Source organism: Zalophus californianus, chromosome 9 (genome assembly GCF_009762305.2).
Source record: "Zalophus californianus isolate mZalCal1 chromosome 9, mZalCal1.pri.v2, whole genome shotgun sequence".
Lineage (NCBI taxonomy): Eukaryota > Metazoa > Chordata > Mammalia > Carnivora > Otariidae > Zalophus > Zalophus californianus.
Genome location: NC_045603.1, coordinates 108,170,498 through 108,192,033, shown reverse-complemented (window position 1 = coordinate 108,192,033; position 21,536 = coordinate 108,170,498). Strand labels below are relative to the sequence as shown.

General features: G+C 34.7%; 1 protein-coding gene across 4 annotated transcripts in view; it reads right to left on the bottom strand.

Moving 5' to 3' along the window:
• Positions 1 to 21,536, bottom strand: part of CUL2 (cullin 2) — a 102,439-nt gene that overhangs the window by 15,590 nt on the left and 65,313 nt on the right. For all 4 annotated transcript variants that reach the window (XM_027594885.2, XM_027594887.1, XM_027594884.1 and 1 more), the window contains 10 exons: positions 12,726 to 12,822; positions 12,489 to 12,599; positions 9,233 to 9,395; positions 6,033 to 6,157; positions 4,455 to 4,562; positions 3,395 to 3,454; positions 2,542 to 2,670; positions 2,346 to 2,432; positions 964 to 1,116; positions 598 to 675 (listed from right to left, as the gene is read on the bottom strand). In XM_027594885.2, the coding sequence (XP_027450686.1) occupies positions 598 to 675; positions 964 to 1,116; positions 2,346 to 2,432; positions 2,542 to 2,670; positions 3,395 to 3,454; positions 4,455 to 4,562; positions 6,033 to 6,157; positions 9,233 to 9,395; positions 12,489 to 12,599; positions 12,726 to 12,822 (1,111 nt within the window). The remainder of the gene's footprint in view (positions 1 to 597; positions 676 to 963; positions 1,117 to 2,345; positions 2,433 to 2,541; positions 2,671 to 3,394; positions 3,455 to 4,454; positions 4,563 to 6,032; positions 6,158 to 9,232; positions 9,396 to 12,488; positions 12,600 to 12,725; positions 12,823 to 21,536) is intronic.

Sequence of the window (21,536 nt, the reverse complement as noted above, 5' to 3'; positions counted from 1 at the left end):
AGTCTGTGGTATTTTATTATAGGAACCTGAACAGGCTAGGACATATGGTATATTAATTATATCCCAATAAAGCTGTAAAGATATAGTCTCTTTAAAAGCTTTTTGGTAAGCGTTGTAAGGTTTATATTCAGTCACACTTTAAAGCATTTTTTCTAGATTATTTCACATTCCAATACTTACCTAAATTACAGCCCAGAAATAAAAATAACTATTATAGGGGATAAATGTGGGGGCACAAAATTGGCTCCAAATTCAAATGAAAAGTTAGAAAATGACTATTTTAAGTACTGGGTTCTAAATTTTCTTCTAATACCAAAATTTCTGTAATTTAAAACTGCTTAAGAGCAGATAACTGATTTAATAAAAATAAGAGATACACTTTGATAAAGAACCGTATGACACACCCTTAGCATTTTAGTTTTAATATTAGGAACTACACTAACTTAACACTTCCTACAGGCAGACAAACTATCATTTGTGCATATACTTTTATATCATATGAGGCCTGAAGACTTTGGAAAAATATTTAAAGTAATATAACATGAAGACAATTATTAAAGTTTCTTTGGTCTTATAACATATTTCCTGCAAACTTACCATCTGTACACTTTTTTCCAATTCCTGGGGAATTGCAAATGTAGATGAAGGAGCCTGAGTAAGAGGCCATGCACCAGCCTAGAAGGAAAGAAGTTAAACAAATAAATACCTAACTTAAAAATAAAAATTTGTAAAATGATTTAAGTGACTAAAGCGCCTTTTTGTTTTACCTTCCTCAAAATGTTGATAAAACCCATCAACATTTCTATCATGACACATTTCATTCCAATTCAATATAACATGTTAACTTTAGAAGCTACCATCCACTGATTGAAAGAAATGTAATCAGGCATCCATACATTAATCCTTTGCATCAGAATATTTGAAGTGGTAAATAAATGCCCACAATGGAACACATACTCATACCTGCAGAACATATATTTGGAAACTAATTCCCAAATCTATTACTGTGTCTTGATTTTTGATAAAATTGTTAAATTTATTGTTGAGATCGGCACTGACGCTCATATCTGTATACATCCGATGTAGCTTGCTGGTAAACTCATAACCACAGGCTTGCTGTAAAAGAAAAAGTTTTTAAAAATATAAGATTTAAAAAGAAAAATAAAAAACCATACTGATTATTAAGAATGTGTTTCTACTGGGGCGCCTGGGTGGCTCAGTCGTTAAGCGTCTGCCTTTGGCTCGGGTCATGATCCCAGGGTTCTGGGATCGAGCCCCACATCGGGCTCCCTGCTCCGCGGGAAGCCTGTTTCTCCCTCTCCCACTCCCCCTGCTTGTGTTCCTTCTCTAGCTGTGTCTCTCTCTGTCAAATAAATAAAATTAAAAAAAAAAAAAAAAAAGAATGTGTTTCTACTGATAGGTCTATGGTCAAAGGTCCTGCTTATATATTTACTCCAAAGGCCTATATTATTCATAATCCAAAGCAGCTATTCAAAGCAAAACCTTTCAAAGATTTTTTCCTTTTCAATGCAGAATAAATGAAAATACAGATTTATAAAACAATAAATTTCCCTTTAAAATAAAAACTTTTCTATAAATCCATGTATCTTATTTCAACACTACAAAATGCTCCATTATTATATGTAAGATACCTTATAAAGTTTATATATAGGATCAAATACACACGAAAGATGACTAGGCATATTTGAGTCAGTAGTCAGTTTAAAAAGGAGGGTACTTAGGCATATTTTTAATACCATCTACTGAATAATGAAGAAATCCACTTCCTTGAAATTATTCAAAACTCTGTCATCACCAGTTCAGAACATTTGGATCTCTAATTTGGGATATAAAATGCTTTGTGTTTACATTATTTTTAAAAATCAAAAGATAACTATTGACTGGTATATTTAAAAAGGACCACATGGTATATTCAATGTCTACTATGTAGAAATTATCAACTACTAACTCACGATAAATATGAATCAGCTATTTATCTCATCAGTGTGTATGCCAAAATGACATAAAAATGACCTGAAATTCAACTGCACTCCAAAGCTTGTACTTAAAGGAATACTTTAGCTGTATTCATTCATTAAGTAATACAAGTCTTTTGTAAAGTTAACATTGTTTATATCTTGTGGATGATTCTAAATCAATATAGAGAGATTCTGTCTTTTCAATACAGTATTTGCATATCCCACCACATGAATATACATTCTATATTTTTTAACCAGTCTCCTATTGATGAAATATTTCATTACTACATATAATGCTCCAATGAATATCTTTATGTGCTCATGGAATAATTTCTAGGACATTATCAGATCAAAGGCTTAAATTACCTTTAATTTATTGATCATGGCTTCTTCAGAATCCATAGACATAGATAACCCATGAATTAAACGTTTTGCCAGCATTCTTGCGTAGAACTGTATTAAAAAATATTTTTAAAGATTACTTTCTTTCTGATGATTTGAAGTTCAAAATCAAATCAAAGCTGACTAAAACACAAATAAAGCTTCTCTATTAACAACTTACCTTTTGAAAAACATCCTTATCATCGATATACTTGAAAACGGTAATGAAGCTCGTGAGTTTGTCCTCTACTTCATTCTCGGTCATCCCCTTCGCTGACTTCTTTAATAAGTTGTCACAGTACTTAGCAAGCTCAAGTAGAAATTGACAGTAAATCTTAGATAGGGCCCTTCTGTACATATCATGCCTCAAAGGAGGCAAAGTGGCAACAATACAAAATAAGATCAATGGGTAAGGTCTTTGCCATCCTAAAGCTTATGTCTTAAAAATTATGAATATGCCCCAAAGAACTTAAAATATATTCTATAAGGTTAAAAAAAAAACTAGAAATAAGTAAAAAAGATCTAATCAACATGTAGAGCCCAATAAAGCACTGATATAAGTAATAAAAGTTTCAAAAGAATATCTAGATGAGTTTTGAGAGGCTCTGGTATTTTTTACATTAAACAAGTACTTTTTAAAAATCTTACAACAACCTTGGTAAGCAAATTTCCTGTAAAGGCTAACAAAAATTTACCATACAACTTCCTTTAGATTTCAGATAAAACAAAATCCCTATGAGAAGTAATGCAAATTATTCCAAAGCACACATGCTTTAAACGCCAAACGTTGTGAAATGGAGTATTTTCCCTCAGTTATTCCTTTAAAAAAAGGCTTTAATACATGGCTGATTGCATTCCTTAAATAAATGGCAAATTATAAACAATGTACATAATCATTTTTATTTTTAATAATTTAATTTCATCTTTTTTTGAAAGATACTATAAAACCAAATTAATGTGATGCTTTCCTCAGTTTTCTTTCTCTAATAATGATTGTCTGGTAAGATTACTTTTAAGCAACCATCAAAACTTACCAGTTCAGGTGCTTTGCAAACAGACTTGGGTTCTCTGTAATTTACAACTGATGTAAGGGCCTAAATAAGAAAACAGACCAGTAATTAGCCCCCAGTAATGGGGTAAAAGTGCAGCTGGTTCAATATAGTATGCTATAATCTGTACATCCAAAAATTACTGCCTCACACAAAACACGGCATTCTGATGGTAGTGTGTTCCTGTTTTCATATTTAACACAGGGTAAATTTCTAACTGTAACCCTCATGATAATTATATAAAAAATTATATATACTCTTCCTACTGAAAGATATTCTCTATAATTCATTACTGGTTTTTGGACACAGATAAAATAAGACTACATTTTTAAAAATCTTATAATAACCATGTAAACAAATTTCCTTTAAAGGTTACCAAAATCCAAAAGTTTGTAAAACATACTTATTTTTATTTCAAATATTATTCAGTATAGTACCTTAGTATTATATTTAAAGGAAAAATCAGCACTAAAGGATATTAAAATTACACATGCATTTTTTTAAATTTTTATTGTTATGTTAATCACCATATATTACATCATTAGTTTTTTGGTGCAGTGTTCCATGATTCATTGTTTGTTCATAACACCCAGTGCTCCATGCAGAACGTGCCCTCCTCAATACCCATCACCAGGCTAACCCATCCCCCTACCCCCTCCCCTCTAGAACCCTCAGTTTGTTTTTCAGAGTCCATCATCTCTCATGGTTCGTCTCCCCCTCTGACATACTCCCCTTTTCTTCCTCTCCTGTTATCTTCTTCTTTTTTTCTTAAAATATGTTGCGTTATTTGTTTCTACACATGCATTTTTTTAGAAGATACTAGTTTATTAGCAATTCCCCCATGTAGCATACTCATGGGAAATTCAATTCCCATATAATTCAAGCATTCAATTTAACCACTCAGTTATTAATCTGAAAGTTGTATTTCTATTTTGACTTTGTCTAGATTAGAAATCACATACACAATCAATTAGGAGCCCTAATTCTGAAACTGCCTAAAGAATGGTGATTAAATAAATTATATATATGCATATTAAAAAGTTACCTTATCCAATGCACTCATAAAGTGCTGATCACCATTTAAAACAGTGTTGATAAGTTGAACAAATTTACCATGTACTTCCAAAACTGACTCCACAAATAGTGTTGGCATCTAAAAATGTGAAATACAAAGTACAAAAATCACATTTTAAGAAGTTCAAGGATAAAATGAGGCTTACTAAAAAAATTGTTTAATTACGTGTAAAGTTTTCCCCAAGCAAATTAATAGTACACACACACACACACACACACACACACACACACACACACACAAACCCTCAAAAATGTTTTTAGCTAAGATAGCCTTAAAAATCTAGAACTTTAATATTGAAATTAGCTTGTCATTCAACCCTAGAGAAATGCAGGACTGGAGTTCTTCTGCCAGAAGAACCCACTAAAAACACTCCTCTCTGTGTTGGAATACCGTATCTTCAGGGTAACATGATACAGCCTCTGAACTACCAGGCCTATCACTTTCATAGAGGATTATATAAACAAAAACTGCCTTCAAAGCTACTGAAGGCCGAGAGAAAAAGAAGAGTTAAAAAGCCAGAGTCTGTGAAAATAGAGACCCCTGAACTAAGCAGTACAATTCCCCCACATCTGAGACGGAAGAAGTATCCAGCAGTGCAAAAGTGAGTTTTTGAACTTACTGGAGGGAACTACGTCAGCTAAAATGATTTGGGTCTCCTACAGATGTATTCTCTTACACTTCCATCCCCGTCCTTGACACCGCACCCTATGGCTCTTTGCCCAATATCATTCAACACCCTGAATCTAAAAGACTAATAATATAAACTAATGGTTTTACTTAATGCATTACTGTGGCAGAACATAAAATCACTGAAGTGATCAGCATTTAATAAATGCTTCTGAATGATGATGTCCATATAAAAATTATTGCAAATGAAGAGCCAAAGCTCTACTTCAGGAAGAGAAATAACTTTTCATATGATGTCTATCTTATTGGTTAAGCCATCACTAAGTAATAACAAAGAAGTTGATCCAACAAGATTTGATGACAGTAACACACTTTGAGAGGAAAGACACCTTGCTGTAAATAGTCATTTGGTTGGCAGGGAACTCTTCAGAAAGATAAGTATTAGAGACATGAGGATCACTGCTGGATATTTTGGGTAGCAAGCATATATTTAGAGAAGACTGTCTTAATTTAAATTTGCTTCTTGGGCTACCAAATTCAGAGCATATACAAAGAAAGCAAATTGTAACTTGCCTATATTACTACTGATTAATACCATTACCACTACAACTATTAATGCCAATTACATAGAAACACAATCATTTAGAAACAGCAAACATATTTTTCTGTGAGAAGTTAATTAACAACTGCTAAATGAACACATCAATATGACTATGAAGAAGCCTATTTCATTCAATGATTTTCTAATAATACGATAATTCCAGAAGGAGGCCAACAAACTACAGGTTTAACACATTTTAATAAAGATGTTTCATTTGTTATCATGGACTTTTTTGTCATTGTTTAAAACAGTAAAGTCGTAAGAGAAACTCCATGATAATCTGATTAAGAGAAAAATATCCAGTTCCTTATATAACTCACATTTTCCTGAGTAAGGTTACTGGTTGCTCTAAGGCCCTCATCATGGATATGATTTTGCAGCTCCTGAATCATATGAGGTAAACCAGTGGACACAGCACGAAGTAAGACATACATATTTGCCATGTCTGCAGAGAAAAAAAAAATTTGATTATTAAATTTCCAAAGAGTTCAAAAAATATTTTAATGTATTTGGTAATGTATGGTTCAAAATGCAGAATTATAAGAGAATGCAAAGAAAGTCCCCTACACCCATCGCCCAACCATCCACAGGAAAGCAATATTGTAGTTAATAACAGTTCAAAGATGTTTCATGCACATTCAAACAAATACATATAGTCTTCCCTCTGCCTCTTTTTACACAAATAGGGTAGCATATTTTATGTATTATTTGCAACTGCAGAACACAACATTTTAACTTAGAGATCTTTTTATATTATTACATAAAGGTTATTTTACAATTGCATAGCACCCCCATTATATAGCTATATTATAATTTCTTAAAAATTGATGAAAACTTGGTTGTTTCTAATCTCTTGATATTACAGTATTACAATTAATAATCCTGTATATGGGCAAGAATATCTGTAGTATAAATCCCTGGAAGTGGGACTATTGTGCCAGAGCTTCATCTTATAGACAGATCCTTCTAACACAGCTCCCAGTAGCAGGAAGTTCCCTTGCCAACAACGTGTTATCAACGTTTTGATCTTTCCCGTTGAAAATGATGTCTCAGTGCAGTGCTTTCTATTTTAAACTTTTTATTGAAATATAACACATATACAAAAAGTGTACAAACCATAAGTATATATCTCAATGAATTATCACAAGTGAACACATACACACCCACGACATCACCCCCCAGGGTATGAAACAGACATTCCCTACACCTAGAAGTTCCCTTCATACCTCCTCCCAAACACTATTCCTCTTGCTCTTCTGCAAAGGTAACTGCTATCATGACTACCAACCCACAGATTAGTTTTGCCTGTTTTGAACTATTTATAAAAATGGAATCATACAATTCCTTCATGTTTGGTTTCTTTCATTCAACATGTTTATAAGGCTCATCTACATTTTGTATGTAGCTGTAATTGTTCATTTTCACTTCTCTAATAATATTCCATTATAGGAGTATACTGCACTTTATTCTACTGTTAGTGGACATTTGAGTTATTTCTGGTTTGGAGCTAATACAAGTAATGCTGCTATGAACATTGTTTTACCTTTTTGTATATATTTGCATGCAGTTTGGGCAGGGGATTATATATCTGGGATTGGAAGGGCTGAATCAGAAGATATGCATACATTCAGCCTTAAGAGTCAATGTCAGTTTTTCAAAGTAGTTGCACCAATTTATACTCCGAGCCCAGGGTATATAACAAATTCTTGCTCCTCTACACACTTCCCAACACATACTATATTTGGTCTTTTATTTTTTTCCTCCCAGAATCTCTTGCTTTATTTAACACTATCTAAATTTCAACAATCTCTCCAGTTTTACCCTAGTATTTTTTTTTGTTATGTTAATCACCATACAATACATCATTAGTTTTTGATGTGGTGATCCACAATTCATTGTTTTCGTCTAACACCCAGTGCTCCACGCAGTACATGCCCTCCTTAATACCCATCACTGGGCTAACCCATCCCCCACCCCCTCCCCTCTAATGGTCTTTTAAATTTTATATCAAAATGTGAGTTCTCTGATATCTTAGTGTGGATTTTAATTTGCATTCCTCTATTTTAATAAGATTTAGGGCCTTTGTATATGTTTACTGGCCACTTGGATATCCTCTACTCTGCAGTACCTGTTCAAATTTCTTGACCGTTTTATATTTTGGACATAATCCTTCTTCAGTGATTGCAAATATATTACCCTATGATTGTCTTTTGATGCTCTTAATGGTCTTTTAATGATCCAAAGGTTTTTTTTAAATGCAGTCCACTTGATCAATCTTTCCTTTGTGGTTAATGTTTTTTGTGTCTCATTTAAAAATATCTTTCCTTACTTCAAGGTCATTAAGTTATTCTCCTGTATTATCTTCTCAAAGTGCTACTGTTTTACATGTAGGTCAAAAGCCTACAATGTATTGACTGATTCTGTATACGGTATCTGAGGCAAAGATCAAACGTTACTTTTTCCCAAGTGAATATCCAATGGACTCAGCATTGTGTGTTAAAAAGACTATCTTTCACCTACTGCTCTACTGTGTCACCTTGGTCTTAAATCAAGTATCTATATATGCAAGGGTTATTCTAGGCTATTTTATTCCATTGGTCTATTTGTTTACCCTCGCACCAATGTCTCATTGTCCTAATTACTGTGGTTTTATCATAAGTCATGCTATCCTGCAAAGTCTTCCCATGATGGTCTTCAAGACTGTCTTGACTTTTCTTAGTCTAAGAGTTTAACTTTCACAATTAAAACAAACAAACCAAAAAAACCACTGCAGTTTTGAGTAGATTCTCCTGGATCTATAAATCAATGTTGCTTTCAACAATGTTTCATTTCCTGTGTGGGTCTGGCACGTATCTTGTTATGTTTATTCCCTGTTATTTGAAAATTTTTAGTGCTATTTTCTCCTTTAAAAAAATTCCATTTTGGGACACCTGGGTGGCTCAGCTGGTTAAGCGCCTGCCTTTGGCTCAGGTCATGATCCCAGGGTCTTGAGGTAGAGCCCCACATCGGGCTCCTTGCTCAGTGGGGAGTCTGCTTCTCCCTCTGCCTGCCACTCCCCCTGCTTGTGCTCTCTCTCTCTCTAATAAATAAATAAAATCTTTAAAAAATTCCATTTTTTATTGCTTATTACTAGTATCTCATATCTTTATTTTGTATTTTCTTCTATTTTAAATGAGATTGAGCATCTGCATATATTTAAAATCTATTTATATTTCCTTTTCATCTGTGCTTTTTTTCCTGCTGTTTATTAGAAACTCTTAATGTATTAAGGAAATTAGCCCTTGTGATATGTAAAAATGTGCAAACACCTTTTCCTAGTTTTTCTTTTGACTTTGGAATACACTTTGAAAACATACCTTTCCAAAATAGTCCTTTTAAAGATTAAGAATTGGTAAAAAGGCATATCAAATATTTTAGATTATTACTAAAAATGTCTGAAATCTAAGGAGGCTTGGAGATGATGTAGAAAGTGGGTTTATAATTTAATTTCTATTCACATTCACTGTTTCATATCACTTACCATTTTTTTTCTCTTGTCGGATGATATTATGACATTCTGCATGTAGGAACTGTAAGTGGTCTGCTACCATTCGTTGCTGACATTCATGAATCACTTTAGTATATGAACTTGGATGCAAGTATTTTCGACATCGAATTTCTTCATCTTTTAATCTACCTAGAACCTTTAGAAATATATTCTTACAGTCACGACCTACTATGAGGAAAAACCTGTAATATCAGTAAGTAACTTAGGCAGTCTAATTTTAATGGCTCAATTAAAGATGGCCAGGTAACAAATAAGGATTACATAACCAATTTAAACCCACATTCCATAAATCATTTCAAATTTTTATTTAGGCTATTAGCTATCCCCTACATTTTACCAAAATCTTACGAACACGAACTAAAGTTAAGTGGTCTGCATTTTGTCTTCATTTACTGACCCTGATCATCCTATTATATAGGAAACCTTACATGCAACAGGAAAAGTGAGTAAAAATTATTAAAAACCAGAACAGGTGGTCACTCTATGAATATTCAACTATCAAACTAAAAAATAGTTTATATCAACTGGATCAAGTGGTTTAACCTAATTATTTTATGTTGGTCCCTCTTCTTATAAAAAGTAAATGTAATCAGTATATACATGATAATTACCAAATTAAAGATTTCATTAAAATTTTTCAAAGTCAATTATATTTAGTCATACTTAAATATGTCAATCAAGAGCTTTAGTAAAGCTTATCCTATATAAGAAACACTGGGCTACCAACAATACACTGATTAATATTAACAAGAACCAGCTAATAAAGATAAAAGCTAAAGAATCTGGCTAATTTCTACCTCAAAAGAAAACTACATTCGCAATTAAAATCATGCTAGCATAGCACATACACACACAAATGTTTAGACTTTGAAAACATTCTACTATATGAAGCTATGTACCTAGAGTTTCTGAACTTAACTGGTCCCAGAGAACTATATACAGTCAAGCCTTTGGAGAGTACTGCTGACTTTGCCTGGACATAAGAAGGTAATACTGGGAAGGAAGGTGATGTTGAGAGGGGAAATAACACATCATTCCTGGATACCTCTCAGATACCTTTTGATGAAAATGAGGCAAAGACTGAAGAGAGAGGGCGCCTGGGTGGCTCAGTTGGTTAAGCGACTGCCTTCGGCTCAGGTCATGATCCTGGAGTCCCGGGATCGAGTCCCGCATCGGGCTCCCTGCTCAGCAGGGAGTCTGCTTCTCCCTCTGACCCTCTTCCCTCTCGTGCTATCTCTCATTCTCTCTCTCAAATAAGTAAATAAAATCTTTAAAAAAAAAAAAAAAGACTGAAGAGAGAGACTCAAGGTCCTATCTTTCCTACTATGCTCCCTGGTGGGGCCAGAAGTCTAGGGAAAAGTCACAGAAACCAAAAGTAGGCAAGAAGGTACCTGGACTAAAAGATGTTCAGTGCCTATTTAAAGAAAGTCATTTTTGTCAAAAAGTTTTTCTTTTAAAAGAGAACTATCCCTTAAAAGGATTATGCCTGTTGGTCATTATAGCGTACTGTAACTTTAATGTTTATCGATTAACTAAATGCAACAGGAATTAGAGTCAGGAGATGAGGGAGGATGAGAAAAGGGAAAAAATTAATGATAATGGCAGGGGAGGGGTGCACATCAAAAGAAAGGAAGGCAAGAGTGGAGTGTCTCAATGGGGGGGCTTCAAAGAGTTATAAAACCACTTACAGCTGGGGAGAAAAGGCCAAAACTACAGGTAAAATAGAGAAAGAGAAGCAGGAAGGCTACATTAGTCTGTTAATTAAATGAACTAATCTTATAAATGGTACTTCCCAAACGTAATTTCCAATGGTCCTCATTTCAACAGTTTGAGATATAATTTACTTATTGTATGATTTATCCACTTAAAATTATAATTCAATGGTTTGGGGTGTATTACATTAGTGTTTTCAAAATTGTGGTAAAATACATGTAACATAAAATATGCCATTTTAACCATTTTTGAGTGTGCTATTCAGTGGCATTAATTACACTCACAATGTTGTGCAACTATTTCTAAAACTTTTTCATCACACCCAACAAAAACTTTGTAACCATTACAAAATAATTCCTCATTCTCTCCTCCCAATAACTTCTCATCTACTTTCTGTCTCTATGAATTTACCTATTCTAGATATTCCATATTCTAGACAGTGTATGGCTCTCTATAAGTGGAACATACAATATTTTTGTCAAGGGCCTCTTTTTGAGAGCCAAATATAACAAGGAGTATATATGTATCACTGACAATCCGTGTGCACTTTTCAGGATTGGATCTAGAACCTTTAACGAGAGTTTAAGAAGCATAAAGGGCTTAAAGCTAAGAGCCACTGACTTGGTATAACCTGTACTTAATTAATAGATGGAGAAAATGTCCTAGAAGGCTTCGTTGAGGTCCTAGAGCTAATCAGTTTCAACAGCAGGAAGAGAATTGAACAGCTCAGACTTCCAGACCTGGGCTTTGTGGAATTTATAACAATGTACTGGTATTTCTTGACCTGTGATCTACGGAGGCCACTCTACAGCTATTCCACTTGCAACACATTATCTTCTTGGCTAAACAAACTAACAAAAATCATCGGATAATAAAACGCTTGGAATTCAGTACTGCAAATGAAAAAACCCGGCTAAAAATTTAATACATCTTATATGATGACTGACTTTGTAACACGACTATTCCTTTACTAAAAAAAAGTATACATGGGATTTTAAAAATAGTAATCAATACGTGTTGGTTTAAGGATTAATTAAAATTTCTTGTGGAGTTTTTCTCAGTCTTCCAAAAACTGAACACATCAAAAGAGTAACCTGAGTATCTAGAATTATTATATTTTTCCTTCCGTTGTAAAGAAGGAAAAGATAAAAACCCAAACACCTAGCTTCTAAACTTATCCTATTCCTCAAACATCTACTAAACACAAATATAATTTATTCTTTTGCCAAGAATGTGAATATTAATTGTAAAGACAAGCAAATCAAGCAATCAGGATTTATCAAGAAGCATCAACCATGATGAAAACTGGATAGAACTTTTCCTCATGGAGAATGCCACAGCAAGAACAATGATTTATCAATAGGTACTGTATATTAACTATAACTCAGAGCGATGATCAAACAAAAAAAACCCTTTTTCCACCAAAAAAATATATTAACTAAGAAAACAAATGTTAAATAAAACCATGCCTGATATATAAGAGATGATGCATTTAACATAATATGTTCTTTCTTACCTTTTCCATATACTGTGAGCAGTTTGATTCTTGTAATAAATTTGAAGCTTCTTGTTTGTAATACTCTCCTGTTTCAGTCAGAAAGGGAGACTCAAAGATTTCCTGATAAAACTAAATAAACCAATTAAAATCATATTTAATAAAAAAATAAAAAATAAATAAATCATATTTAAAAAATTAGAACAAGCAGTTTAAGAAATTAAAGGTCTGATTATGTTTTTAAAGGAGGCTTTTTACCTTTAAGGGGAATTTTTTCTTATACTGTTCAACATGAACAAAGGAGTTAATAACCCCATGGATTACTTTCTGGTTTGGGTCTTCTCCACCACGATCACTAAAACAAGATATAACAAAAAAATATTGAGAATACAAATTATCTGGGGAAAAATACCAGAGTATGCCAAAATATGGCTGCTTATTTTATTGGCCTAATCAAATTATAAAGCATTTTAAAGGTCAATGCATGCTTGATGCTTAAAAATAATTTTTTCATATCATAGCTGAATCAATGTTATGATAGTTAATGTACTCATCAGATGTCATTTCAATAAAAGCTTTGATTGTTACATTGATACATTTGATTACATTGACATTAAAATGATACTTCTTTAACTTTAGAGTAGACATAAGCCCATTAAGACTTTAATTATGCTGGTTAAGAATATTTGAATTTCACTTACCACAAACTCTATTACAAGTAGGCCAATTGTGATCTGAGAGTACACATTCCTCAAAGGTACACTTTATATATTATCACTCACTGACGGGACTAATAGCTGTTGTTCTTTAAGAGATCTGCTAGAGCCACTGAGTTGCTTTCCATTCAAACACAAAGGTATTTTTCTTTTTAGAAATTTAGTGAGATATGTTTTTGTAAGGAATCTAAAATCATCTCAATTATTCATGTGACATTTGGTAAGTTCCTACTTAGCCAAGGCACTATGTGTAATGCAAGTTTTAATCACTATAAGAAATGTACCTGAGTATCAGGCTTTCTAATTACAGAAAGAGGAAAATGAAATCGAAAAAAATAGTTTGCCTAAAGCCAGTCTGGCCCCAAGTTGGGAATTTCTGACTCCAGTACTAATGCTCTGATCAAACCATTATGTAGTCATTTACATTCCTACTGGTAATCTTTCACCTCACTTTAAAATGTTTTTTTTCCTCTGAATTAATGATTATTTTACAAAGAGAGCTACAGGAAGTATACTATCATCATTCCATTGTAAAAGTTTCTTGTTCTTTATAGTAGGATATAGACTTCCAAGCACTGTCCCTCCCTGCCTCCGTATCATCCCGCTAATCCTCTTTCATTTTTCAATTATCTGGATAATCCGGGAAAAGTTTTTTGTACATGAATTAATATGGGTACAGTAATTCTGTCAGTCATAGAATCTCAGATATAAAGTCTACATTTTGATATTACTAATAAAAACAATGAGTTTCTCTAAGGTCACATACAGTGAGCACATTTCCTCTACTCACCTTCCATTAGTTCCTTCCCAAACACAAATTAAATCTGGTAAAATAATGATCTAACCGAGCTTATCTATTTGAAACACACTGTTTTTTTTTTTCTTTTAACTTTGCCTAGGATCAAATAAGAATCAGTCAAGAATGAGAAACATCTGAATATTTGGAAAATCAGGTTACCTAGAATTCTTTTCATGACCAAATCCTATTCTCCTTGCTCTGCACCAGGAAAACTTGCACTACTGATACTCTCAACACTCCTGCCATTTGTTTCTGATCCCAAAAGGCCCAGATAAACTGGAATCAGGCAACATACTGTCTGGAAGAAACACTGATAGTCCCAGTGTTTAGTAACTAAGTTGTCCTCCCTAAAAAGGTAACAACTGAACACAGAAATTCTGAGGCATAATTATTCAATCTTTAAGATCACCACAAATTTTTATAACTGCACAAAAACATTATAAATATACAGCATTTGTATTAGGCTGACAGATAATGAAAATAAACTGAAGGGATGATGCTGTTAGTAATATACAAAAGCACTGACTAAACTGGTCATCTGAATAAATTCTAGTTTAATCTAAGAACAGTGGTCCCAAGAGATAAACCTTGAGAAAAGAATATGAAGAATTTTAGAAATATGGCTTATTATTTGATCCTAAGAGGACTGTGTGGAAAATGCCTAGAGCAATCATAATGAAATTGCCAATATAATGAAACCACTCAGCTGGGATGATGGGGACTAATAGGAATATTTAGCATAGACCTTAAGGCCAGGATTTTGGAGTCAGACTGCCTGGGTTTGAGTTCTGGCTGCATTAATTGTCACCTTGGACAAGCATTTCTTAACCTCTTAGTACTCAGATTTCCTCGTCTGTAAAGTGGGGATAATAAAAGTACCTAAACCTCATGGATGCAAGGATGTGGTAAAGATTAAGCATAATCCAAGAGCATGTAACACAGTCCCTGGTACCTGAGTAAACAATAAACATCACCTATTATTTTAAGTACTGACAGGAGCAAAATGGAACCATTTTTAATATATCATAGAGGAGAATAAAGCAAGAGACCGAAAGAGACCACAATCACTGACTGTGATTTTAAAATCAAGGCTTTTAAAGAAAACTAAATGAGCTTTTAACTCAAATAGCAGGCCAGATTTGTGATAGTCATCAAAAGTTAGGCTGGAACTCTGAAAAGTACTGATACTGAAATATGACAATGGACAACTTAATCTGTTAGTGAAACCTTCCCTTACCCTTAGGTTTAAAATGAGACTAGGGTCCCAGGAACTAAATGCAGTCTCCTGCTCCCACTCTAAATCTGAGAAATGACAGGAAAGGATACTTTTCAACACCCCATTGTTGGCAATAGCCCTTGGACTTACAGAAACTGAAAAAAGATGGAAAGAAGACTGCGTAACGTAGGAAAATAAAACTACACACCAAAATGCACAAGAGAAGGCTACAAGGAGAGGGTGGGAAGACAGTGGAGGAAGACAGGCCGAGAAGTGGCCGAGCTGGAAAGCTGGATGGCGCACAAAGGATGAGAAAAGCAGCGAGGTCACCAGGAGCACAAGTCAGGCTGTGCAGCGAGGCAACGAGCAGCAGCTGTGTCCACGTCCCTGCTGGAACCGTAGGCGGTGCGTGAGGCAGCGGAGCCCAACAGAAGGGAAACCTCTGCAACCAGACCACTTGCTGCAGCCCTCACCGGAGAACACCTCCTACTCTCCCCTGTTTCCACGCCAGAAGGCACTGGAAAATCAAGGGAATGTTTTCCCTTCAGAGTGGCAAGACTTCATAAGAGCAAGACTGCTGACTGGTAGAGAAACAGGCATTCTCAGACTCTGCTTATGGAAGAACAAGCACTTCAGAGGGCAAACTGGCAAAATTCTAAATATACATACTCTGTGACTCCAAACAAACATCTGCATTTTGTGCACAGAAAAAGCAAGAGTTGTATTAGTGGAAAAACTGGAAACAACCTCATGAGAAGAGTTTAATAAAATGAGGTGGAACCATATCAAATATTTTTTAAAGATTTTATTTATTTATTCATGAGAGAGAGAGAGAGAGAGGGGGGCAGAGGGAGAAGCAGGCTCCCAAGGAGCAGGGAGCCCGATGCAGGACTCGATCCCAGGACCCTGGGATCATGACCTGAGTGAGCCGAAGGCAGATGCTTAACCATCTGAGCCACCCAGGCGCTCTCAAATATTTTTTTAATAAGATTTTTATTTATTTATCTGACACAGAGAGACACAGTGGGAGAGGGAACACAAGCAGGGGGAGTGGGAGAGGGAGAAGCAGGCTTCCTGCCGAGCAGGGAGCCCGATGCGGGGCTCGATCCCAGGACCCTGGGACCATGACCTGAGCTGAAGGCAGAGGCTCAATGACTGAGCCACCCAGGCGCCACCATATCAAATATTAAGTAGCAGTTTAAAAAGAATGCACTATGTACTAACAAAAAAATTATCAAGATATATAATTGAATAAAAAAAGTACAAGTTATCATTTATGACTGTCAAAAGTTAGAAAAAATCACATGAAAAAGAAAACGATCTCTATATTTTACTTATTTCTGTATGTAAATATAAAAATTCATAGGAAAGGGTATGTAAAGACAGTTAACCAAATAGTAACAGAGATTACCTCTGGGTAGAGGAAGACTGAGGGAAGAATCTTGTTCATTCAAAGTTTTCCAAGAATGCATCCATGTGTCACCTGTGTATTTAAAACTAAGTTGTTTTTTTTTTAAAAAGGGGGGGGCACCTGGGTGGCTCAGTCATTAAGCGTCTGCCTTCGGCTCAGGTCATGATCCCAGGATCCTGGGATCGAGTCCCACATCGGGCTCCCTGCTCAGTGGGGAGCCTGCTTCTCCCTCTGCCTGCTGCCCCTGCTTGTGCTCTCTCTCACATGTTCTCTCTCTCTCAAATAAATAAATAAAATCTTTAAAAAAATTAAAAAATAAAACTAAGTTTTTCATTGAGTAGCTAGCTAATTACAAGGTCCAAGGAAGAAAATGTACAAGATAAGTCTGGAACATCCTGGCACACTAGATAGCAAGGATGACTAGGGTCATATCAAAAAGACCAACTAACCAAAGAGAGGCAATTTATTTTATTTTTTTTAAAATTTTATTTATTTATTTATTTGAGAGAGCGAGAATGAAAGACGGAGAGAGAGCACATGAGAGGGGGGAGGGTCAGAGGGAGAAGCAGAGCAGGGAGCCTGATGCAGGACTCGATCCTGGGACTCCAGGATCATGACCTGAGCTGAAGGCAGTCGCTTAACCAACTGAGCCACCCAGGCGCCCCAAAGAGGCAATTTAAACTTTAATAAAACAGTGAAGAGAAATGAATCAAATGTATTTAGGTTTATAAGTTTATCACAATATAATGAAAAAAAAGCTAACTGGTCACTTTCTGAGGATCACAGCAAACCAACTAATTACCTTGACAAGTGAGTAAAGGAAAGAAACAAGCAGTTATTTTATCCTCCCTATATGACTTTTTACCACTGGGTAACCAAATAGTAGAGGAGAGGGAAGCATGTCTTTATAAGATTATTCCAGGTAAAAATGAAAACAAAATGAGAGAATTAAAGTGACAGTTTTACAAACTTCAATAAACAAAAAGATGTCGGTGTTCAACATCAGTGGCTGCTTACATCCAAAAAAGTGAAAAAACAGACACTATGGAAGAGTATCTATAGTCTTGCCAGAGGGAACCAATGAGTTTGAGTAAGCCTCTGGTCTGCCAATTTGCGGGAAATACAGAGGACAAAGGAACATATTTAAATGTGCTTCATGCAATCAGCAAAATCCAGACAATAGGAAAGTCTAAAAGATCAACCGGCCAGGGTTCATCAACAAAGTACAAGGGGGAAGAAAAGAGTGCAAAAGCAACCTGTTGATTAAAAGACTTAAAAGACATGTAAAGTTCTTTTGGATGGACAAGACTAAACTCTTAGAGACTCTCGGAATACACGTGTGGGTGATAAAACCATAAGAAAAAGAAGAAAGGAATTACCTTGAGAGTCAGGATAGTGGTAAACTTTTGGAGAAAGGGAAGGGATGGGACACAATCAAAGGTTTCAGGGGTGGCTGGCATGGTTCTATTACTTGACTCTGGTGGTAGTAACAAGAATATTCACCTTATAATAATTCATTAGGCTGTACAACTGTGCCGTACAACTGTGCTGTATAGTTTTCTGTATCTTGTATTTTACACTAAAAAAGTTAAACAACACACACACACACCAAAACCCTCAAAAGTACAAAGAAAACTGATACAACAATATTAGCATGTGCCACAATAAAGAAAAAGTACAAGATAGACAAAAATACTACATAACAATAAAAATAACCATGAAGATGACAATCCTAATATTTATTCAACAACAGAGGTATGAAACAAAAATGAACAATTGCAAGGAAAAAAGTTAATAAATCTAAAAATGAGCTGGGAAATTTTAAAACATATCTCTCAGGAATTGAGAGATACAAAAGAATAAAGACTACTAAGTTAAGATTTTATCTTTATCTAAGACTGTATTTTTCCTCAATGAAATCTCCAACATCTACACAATTTAGAAATAGAATAACACATGGCTATATCAGAGAAAACACAAATCAGCCATAGCAGCCTATGTTACAGTGTTCCAAATTCAAAGGGGAAGAATTTCATTTTAATTTTTACTTTTGTTCAAAGAGTACTCAACATTAGAACGTTAACTACAGAATTACTGGAGAAAAGAAACGCAATTTTGAATCCTTTTAACATTAAAAACTCAAGGGTTTTCAACAGTATCCTTAAACATCTAAGCAATTCCTTTTACCAGCGTTTAAAAATATATCTATTTTGTCTGTTTTTATAATTTCATATATCCAGTTTTAATTTTAAAGATTTATTTATTATTTGAGAAAAGGAGGGGGAACATGTGCAGGGGAGGGCGGGGAGAGGGGGAGAGAGACTCTCAAGCAGACTTCACGCTGAGCACGGAGCCTCACATGAGGCTCGATCCCATGACCCTGAGGATCAATGACCTGAGCCAAAATCGAGTCGGAAGCTTAACGGATGAAGCCACCCAGGCACCCCTCCAATTTTAATTTTAAAGTAAAACTAAAGTTCTTGCAGAAAATTTATACCATAATATTTATGTTTCCAATTATTTGGTTATGCTTGCCTTTTTATATATCACTGAAAATATTCAAATCTTACACTGTGACATTTAGATACATGAAGTTACAATTTTTATTTATTAAAATTATAAACAACTTTAGGTTGTTACTGCACTGAAAGTCCAGTTGGCAAGTCTACTATATTAATATAAAAGATAGATAAGTTAGCATATGAATAAAATTCACCCAAGTGAACTAAACACTGAAAAATATGCAGATATACAATCTATGGTCACATCAGGTGTTTTCTTCCTCATATGAGAGGAACACATTTACTTAAGGACTCATCAATTGTATTTTGTGTGTACAGATTTCGTGTTACCATGAAAAAAATTTTTAACCATTGTTTCATCGAATCTCTTAACAAAAAAAAAAAGTTTACAACCTACATTTCACTTGTAAATCTAGTTTTCTATAAAACACTTCTTTTTTTCAAAACGCATGAAACTGGGATTATTCCTATAGTGTTTACATATCTCAAGAGAAGCCATCTTTTACAAGAACACAATTAAGCAAAAAGAGACCAGTCCTAGTTTATATCTTAAAAGCAGATGATGCACGATCCTTAAGCCATGAGCTCCTCCTTTTCTCCCTTTACATCATTTTATATTGCTGTCTTTTCTGTCTGTGTTCTTTAGACCTTCTTCTTGTCTTTCCTGCAGAAATCCCACTGCATCCAATTACAACTTTTCTCCAAAAGTCATGAAATACTAACTACAGTTTACTAAGTATTTCAGCATTCATGCTCCATAAGAATTTTCACTTAGGAGAAGATACTGATTTCACAAGGAAAAATCCTCCATTAGCCTGACAGATAACTTCTTTAAAGGCTGAAATAGTGCTCAATTTTCTGAAATCTTCCAAGAAAGTACTTTGGGGTTGGGAAATCTTTATGATCTATATATTTCTCTTATAATAAGGAAATGTAAGATAGTTCTATGCACAATCATATGCAAAAATTCCTAGAGATATAGGTGGTGGTATAGCATAAAATACACCTAATACACCTTCACATAACCAAACTTACATTAGGAAGTCAGCTTTTCTTTAATGGTACCAACCAAATTAATTCATCTACTGATGAGTTTAAGACTACACAGCTGAAAGAGGGAGAAAGTACATTACTTTGGTTAAAAAAATTATGATCATTATAAAATTAACTGAGGTAGAGATTAATCCAAATTGTAGGAAAACAGCTATCCCCTTAGTATCAGATAACTACCTATGCAGTAGAAGCAAGCATTTTAGCTAAAGGACAGTACTTAAGGGCTAAAATGAAATGTAGACAGCTGCTGGAACACAGTTTTAAAGTACCAGTACTTAGTAAATGTTGAATATCTAAGTGCAAACAATATACTAAGTATGTAAGAATTAAGAAAGACACGTTCTTTTCTTTTAGCAACTCTTGGCCACTGTGCTAAAAATAACCTTCAAACTACATTAAATAATTTTTGCACTACTAAGTGAGAGCCATCTAAGCAGGAAAAAACTACAGTTCTACCAGTCAAGGATTGCTTGCTCGTTATTACTGTCTACTCTGAAGTCTTTTCACTGTATAATCTTCTCTTCAGTTCCATTCATTTTTTTTTCAAACTATGTTTCCTTGTGCTCTCAGCAATTTACCAGTCTCTTGTCACAGAATATTATCATGCTTTCTCAGCATCCTATTTATGACAGTTTAAATATAATTAGACCTCATATAAAACCAGATATTGCAAAACAGAAATTTCAAGTTGAAAGGGGCCTCCAAAGTCAGCTGATCCAACCTTCCCTATTTTACAGGTAAGGAATCCAAAGAAGTAATTTACTCAGGAAACAGAGTAGGTGGAGGAAATCAGAATGCCCTGATTACCAATATGTCTGTTGTTCATACAAATGATCCAGAGAGGGCTGCTTAAAATTTAAAAGGAGGTGGGGGTCAAGGAATCAAGAAAGAGTAAGACCATGAAGGCTGAGAATCATTTTTCTGAATATATCTATGAATATTTTGTCAAGAATTTGGGAAGTAAAACAGAGTAACTCCCAAGAGTGAGAAAAAAAATTGATCCAAAAGGCATTTCAACCTGATAAATACATTACAAATTTGAGGTGCCTGGGTGGCTCAGTTGGTTAAGCATCTGCCTTCAGCTCAGGTCATGATCCCAGAGGTCATGATCCCAGGTTCCTGGGATTGAGCCCTGCATTAGGCTCCCTGCTCAGCTGGGTGTCTGCTTCTCCTTCTCCCTCTGCTGCTCCCCCTGCTTGTGCTATCTTGCCCTCTGTCTCTATCAAATAAATAAAATCTTAAAAATATATATATTACAGATTTGAAGAATAGATATAAGTTATCTGCATTCATTAGCAAGTTGTAAGAGGTTAAGCTGTCTTGACAAGCTTTACATAAGAACCTGTTTAAAG